Consider the following 6,572-nt stretch of genomic DNA (forward strand, 5'->3'; position numbering starts at 1 on the left):
TACATCATTAGTTTTTGATGTAGTGTTCCATGATTCATTGTTTGTGCATAACACCCAGTGCTCCATGCAGAACGTGCCCTCTTTAATACCCATCACCAGGCTAACCCATCCCCCACCCCCCTCCCCTCTAGAACCCTCAGTTTGTTTTTCAGAGTCCATCGTCTCTCATGGTTTGTCTCGCCCTCCGATTCCCCTCCTTCATTCTTCCCCTCCTGCTATCTTCTTCTTTTTTAAGATGGAAAATTATTTTAAGGAATGTTTTTTCACCCGTTACCAGAAAAGAGTGTTTTACCATTGAGACTACCAGTTGGAAGAACCATTCCATTTACTTGCGATTCTTCCCTTGGCCCTCTTGGGGACTGGCTTTGTGTTTTCTAGCTCTTGGATGTGGTCTCTCAACTAGCCAAGCGGAACGTGCAGCTGCTGGTCCTGGGCCGAAAGCACATGCTAACACAGCGCTTGAGGTGGAGAAAGGATGAGATGAAAAAGGTGCAAAAGCAAGCCAGGTGCTTCTTTGCTGACAACATGTAAGTACTAAAGGTACTAGGTGAATTACACTCGGCCCAAGTCATCTGCTTGCTAGGTACCTATTTTTGCCATTTTTAAAGTGCATGCGTATGAATCCAAAAAAAGATTTGAGGCAGCTGACAAAAATCTACTTCCTACAGCAGGATAAATTTAAATAGATGAGGAAATCAGGATAAAGGAGAACTAGGAGGAAGATAAAGTCAGAAGTGAGATGAGTACACATAATGCATGCCATTAGGTCCTACATAGATCATTTAACAAATATTATACATATATGAGCACCTTCTGTGTTCTTGGGAAACCGCAGTTGTTCATCAAGTCCCTCCCTTCTTGGGACTTAAAATAAACAGGTAAACAAATAAAAATGTAATGTAAGTCCAGGCAGTGATCAATGCTAAGAAGACAATAAAGCAGAGTAAATAGGTAAAAAAGGATTAGGTAGGGGGTAGGTCAGAAGATAGCGGATGGGGTGGTCAGGAATAGCCTTTGGGAGAGGGCAGATACAAGGAGAAGGAGTCATTTGAGAAAATGAGAGGGTGGATGGAAAAACATATCAAGCAGAGGGAACAGCAAATGTTCAAAAAGCTATGAAGCAGGAATGTGTTTGGCATGTTTGAAGAAAGCAAGCAAACCAGTGCAGATGAGCTATAGCAGCAAGAAGAAAAGTACTAGGTTCTGAGGTCAGAGAGAAGGCAGGGACCACAGTAAAGAAGACCTTGTGGGCTCTGGTAGGCAAGCAAGGAACCTGGATTTTATTCTAACTATAAAGGGAATGTTGCTATGAGCGACAACTTCTCAGGAAGCCAAAGGAGCATGGAAAACAAATGGTACAGTGTCCATAAAGAAGAAAGCATCTACTCCAGAGGGGCACAGATCCTCAACAGTACATGTAAAGTTGTAAAATACACTTAGTTTTACATATGATTTATGCTGACAAAAGTTTATTTCCAACTTTGTGTGGATAATGTGTGTACCCTCAGCCCCAGGTCTAGGTTTCGTTATGTTGAATGTGATAGCTTCAGGATTTGTCAGTATTCCCCAAATTATTTATTCCTAAAAAGGTAAAATGGCTCTCAGTGCATGGAGCAGGAGGCTAACCCCTCATTCAGATCCCAAACCAATCCCTTTTTTCTTTAGCTAAGTCCTTTTATGTATTCCCGGAAAGGGTTACTTCTCTATCTCTAAGAGTAGAAGACAACAATAATGCTCTGCACACACTCACTTTAGGCAACAGTGGGTAGACATGAGGAGCACAGTCTTTAATTAGTCTACCCAGATTCAGACATGGGCCTGCCACTTCCTATCCGGGAAGGTGTTTCCCTTCTCTGTGTCTTTTTCATATGTAACCCCCAACGGATTATTGTGAAGATTAAATGAGAGAATACGTGTAAATAATACATATAAAACTGTGGCAGGGCACCAAGTACATGAAAAGCACGTTTGTAGTGCTGTCATCATTACTGTTCTTTTCCTTAGGTGGAGGAATTGGAGAAATGTGATGGTAAAACCAAAAAGCCGGATGGAAATTGGTCTCATGCTTGGTTTGGGACTTTAAAGTGACCTTCTGAGGCTTTGGATTTGAATATTTAAGTTTTTAACATTAATTCTATGTTCCACAAATGTGCCAAAGAAATCCTTTCAAACATATACTACAGAGAATAGTATAGTGAATCCCCATGTAACTGTCACTCAGCTCCAACGATTACCATCATTTTTCTCATCTTGTTCCATATAGCCCCCTATTTTTTTCTTTTCCTCTCTCTTTTTCTTGAAGATTTTTAAGGCAGATATATTCCAGTCATTTATCATTTCATTTGAAATAGTTTAGTATAAAATAAACATCAAATGGTCCCACTTTGGGTCATTTGGATCAAGGCATAAGACCTATCCCATGCTGCGGTCCGAGTGTCCTGAGCCAAGGTGGCCCCTGCTGTTCTTACAGCATACCTCCTCCAGTGCTGAGTGCTGAAGCTGAGGGTCCGTTGGAGACTCTGAGTCAGTGGCTCTTCTCAAAGCAGGTGATGCCTTCTGTTGCGGATCTGGGTGACTTCCCAGAAGCTGCTTTGAGATACCAATTTTAGCTTTGAGGCAGCCCATTATTTTTGGTAGCTTCCAAAAGGAAGTGTCATCCTGTCCTATTAATATTATGAACATTTTTCGAGTTTGAGTGGGGGTGGGGGGGAAGGGTGTGCTCCGTGGTGGATAAGGCCAATAGGAACAACACCCGGGGCACACAGAGAACCAACTTTTGAATGTGAAGAGGGAATTATTGTTAGAATTTTCCATTTTAGTGGAAGAACCCAACTGAGCCAAGTTGAGCATTTATTTGCATTCCCTTCCCCTTAGCTTTCCATTTGTATTCTAGATAGTGCTGTCTACTACCAAAAGACTTGGAGGTGGTTGGTTTATAAGCATCACTGGGATCATGTCACTTAAGAATGAGAGCACTGGGGCGTCTGGGTGGCTCAGTCGGTTAAGCATCTGCCTTCAGCTCAGATCATGATCCCAGGGTCCTGGGATCGACTCCCGCGTGGGGCGCCCTGCTCAGCGGGGAGTCTGCTTGTCCCTCTCCCTTTGCCCCTCCGCCAGCTTGTGTTCTCTCTATCTCTCAATAAATAAGATCTTAAAAAAAAAAAAAGCATGCAGAGCTCCTCTGAGGAAAGTAGAATAAGAAGTAAAAAGCGTGGTAACGAATGCTATCCTCTGCCTCCTTGGGGCTGTGTGTGATTGTATTCTTTCTTCTGCCTGGCTCAGCTCAGAGGATGATCCGTTCCTTCTGTATGCCACACTGCACTCGGGGAACCACTGCAAATTTATCACAAAAGATCTGATGCGGGACCACAAGGCCTGTCTACGTGATGCCAAGACCCAGCGCCTCTTCTTTAAGTGGCAGCAGGGACATCAGCTAGCAATTATTAATAGGGTTGCAGGATCAAAAATAACCTTTCAGGTATGTTATTTGTTCTCTACATAATGTCAACAGAGTGTGGCACAGTCAAAGAATGTTGCTACTAGTTGGAGGTTTTAAATGCTTTATTTTTCTCAGCTGTAGGTTGGTATTTGGAATTAGCCAGTTCCTGGAAACAGAAAGTCGGCCAGGGCAAAAGTTTTCATAGACCAGCCCCATATTAATTGACATAGTGAAAACATCTGAGATGTCATCAATTGTGACTTCAATTATGTCACTGATTATAACTTGTTTTTTATTTTCATACATATTTTTTATTTTCCTATTTATTTGCGATAGCTGAAAATTCCTTATCCTTTATGGTTCATCATATTTCTGCTAAGCAACTCCTTTTTCCTGTTAATCCGCTTCTGCAGCATGGTCTCAACTGAGTTCTCCTTTGATTCTAGTTTAGATTCCTGCAAATACAAGGAATGTCTCTTGTGTGAAAGCAAAGGGAGAAAATCCAAAGGCGAGTTATTATGGAAAAATACACTAGTCAATGGTAAATACAGTCCAATGGTCAAAAAACATACAAAACAACAGATCTATACAAAAAAATCAAGACTTGGGAAACAATATGGGACAACTGGCTTGGTTTTCTCAACAACAAAAAATTACGAGAATAGAGATGAAAAGTAAAGCACTATTTAAAATTAAGAGATAGGTTAGCCTGGTGATAGGTATTAAAGAGGGCACGTACTGAATGGAGCACTGGGTGTTATACACAAACAATGAATCATGGAACACTACATCAAAAACTAATGATGTAATGTATGGTAATTAATGTAACATCATAAAATTAAATTTAAAAAATAAAATTAAGAGATAATTCAGTCATAACCTAATTTCAACTCCTGTTCAAAGAAATCAACTGTAAAAATACGTGTATGCACATGTAATAATTGGGGAAATGTGAATAGTAGATATCTGATGATAAGGAATTATTAACTCTTAAGTGTAATAATAGTATTGAACTTTTATTTATAAAATGGATCTTATCTTTTAAAGGTACATATTGAATATTACAGAAGAAGTGATATAATATCTGAGATTTGCTTCACAATAATCATGGGGGGTAGTATGGATGAAATAAAATTAGCCATGTGTTGGTAATTGTTGAAGCTGGGTCGTACCTGGGAGTTCATTATACTGTTTCTCTACTTTTGAATATATGAAATCTTTCTCTCCCATACAAAGCTGATAAAGGCAAGTAAAGAGATGCTATCGCCTATAAATGTAATACTATAGAGAATCTTTAACCTTAAAAACGAAGCCACCCCAAAAAAAGGGACCCCTTATTCTAGGGTTCATCTTCACAGAGCTAGCTGCTCTCTGAAAATCCATTGTTAAGTAAGAGAGAATGCTCCTGAAGCAAGCTGAGAAATTGTCAGAAAAGAAAGGGAAATGGCCAGGTAACCCCTTAGTGTTATTCTCAATGTTTGGTTCCCTTTTTAATTCAACAGCATATGCCCTGTTATGACACAGTGGTACAAACAACTGGAGACTCATGGCACATACCATATGATGAAAACACGGTGGAAAGATACTCTTATGAAGTGCCAACCAAATGGCTTTGCCTTCGCCGAAAGACGTGAAGACTCTCCCCCATGCTAAACTTGTGTTGGGGTGCCCTTCTGGTTGGCGTCAGAGCACTTCAGTTGATGCTTGTTTAGCAGTGCTCCTGCGTGATACACTCTGTCCTGTTTGGTCCAGTTGGTTTGCATGTCAACAGATTGACTTTTTTTAATGAAATAAAATATAAAATCTTTTCATAACCAGTTGCATTTGTTTTTGGAGACTTATCCAGACTTGGGGAACTCAAGGCAGAGTGAAGCCTACGTTTCTGCTGGTGGGCCGGCTACTCCACTTACTTGGGCAACAAGTGCTTCTGATATCCATTTTGCTACTCCTGACCTCACCTTCCAGGTCCCCCAATAGCAGAATCAATGCATCTAGGCCCAGGCTGCTCATGTTGTTGCTAAACCCCTTCTCCCATTTCCAATATCATCTCATCCTGTACAGATTATCTCCTGCTCACACTGAATCACTTAATGTTCTCTGTGATAAACTGGCCAAGGTATCAGAAGCTTATTAGCGACTCTTACTTACCATCCAATGATTTGGGTTGGAGGAAAAGGAGCAGTTCATTCTCTTTAGCCTGTGGTCATTTGTTCTTCATTCTACAATGGCTTTTTCAAGTTGGTTCAATAGTTTGTGAACACTATTAATTCCATCACTCAGTATATGAGAGCTTTTTAAAGGATACAGATTTTTTTTTTCATTTAATCAAGTTTGACTTAGTTTAACAAGTCATAACTTTTCATATTTTCCTCTGTTTTACCTGCTTGCCAGCCATCATACACCTCACTGGACCTTGATTTTAACTGGAAATATTCATGTCCCAGTACTTGATGTTCTTTACTTAATCATACATACATACTGTATGGTTTAATATTCAAGAATAGGCCAGGGGCGCCTGAGTGGCTCAGTCGTTAAGTGTCTGCCTTCGGCTCAGGTCATAATCCCAGGGTCCTGGGATCAAGCCCCGCATCGGGCTCCCTTCTCTGCGGGAGGCCTGCTTCTCCCTCTCCCACTCCCCCTGCTTGTGTTCCCTCTCTCACTGTCTCTCTCTCTCAAATAAATAAAATCTTTAAAAAAAGAAAAAAAAAGAATAGGCCAAATCAATCTGTGGTGATAAAAATCACAATAGTAGTTTCCTGAGGCAAGGGCACAAGAGAACTTTCTGGAGGATGATAGAAAGTTCTATATATTGATCTGGATGATGCTAACTTAGGTGTATATGTATATTAGTCAAAATTTATCACACTAAATACTTGAAATGGATGTATTTACAACAACATATCAAAAAATATTAACATTAAAAAGGTAATCATCTGGGCGCCTGGGTGGCTCAGTTGGTTAAGCGACTGCCTTCGGCTCAGGTCATGATCCTGGAGTCCCTGGATCGAGTCCCGCATCGGGCTCTCTGCTCGGCAGGGAGCCTGCTTCTCCCTCTGACCCTCCCCCCTCTCATGTGCTCTCTCTCTCTCTCTCATTCTCTCTGTCTCAAATAAATAAATAAAATCTTTAAAAA

The 6,572-nt window shown here is 40.7% G+C and overlaps 1 protein-coding gene across 1 annotated transcript; it reads left to right on the forward strand.

Annotated features, from left to right (window-relative positions):
• Positions 1–378: 378 nt before the first annotated feature.
• LOC102727188 (protein only RNase P catalytic subunit) lies at positions 379–5,253 on the forward strand (the record flags this gene model as incomplete). The annotated part of the gene is made up of 3 exons (XM_081810582.1): positions 379–527; positions 3,283–3,478; positions 4,942–5,253. Coding segments are annotated over 3 exons (477 nt in total), but the record flags the coding sequence as incomplete, so codon positions are not given.
• Positions 5,254–6,572: the final 1,319 nt, after the last annotated feature.

Source organism: Leptonychotes weddellii, unplaced genomic scaffold (genome assembly GCF_054177405.1).
Source record: "Leptonychotes weddellii isolate Sample4059 unplaced genomic scaffold, ASM5417740v2 HiC_scaffold_2943, whole genome shotgun sequence".
In the NCBI taxonomy this organism is placed as follows: domain Eukaryota; kingdom Metazoa; phylum Chordata; class Mammalia; order Carnivora; family Phocidae; genus Leptonychotes; species Leptonychotes weddellii.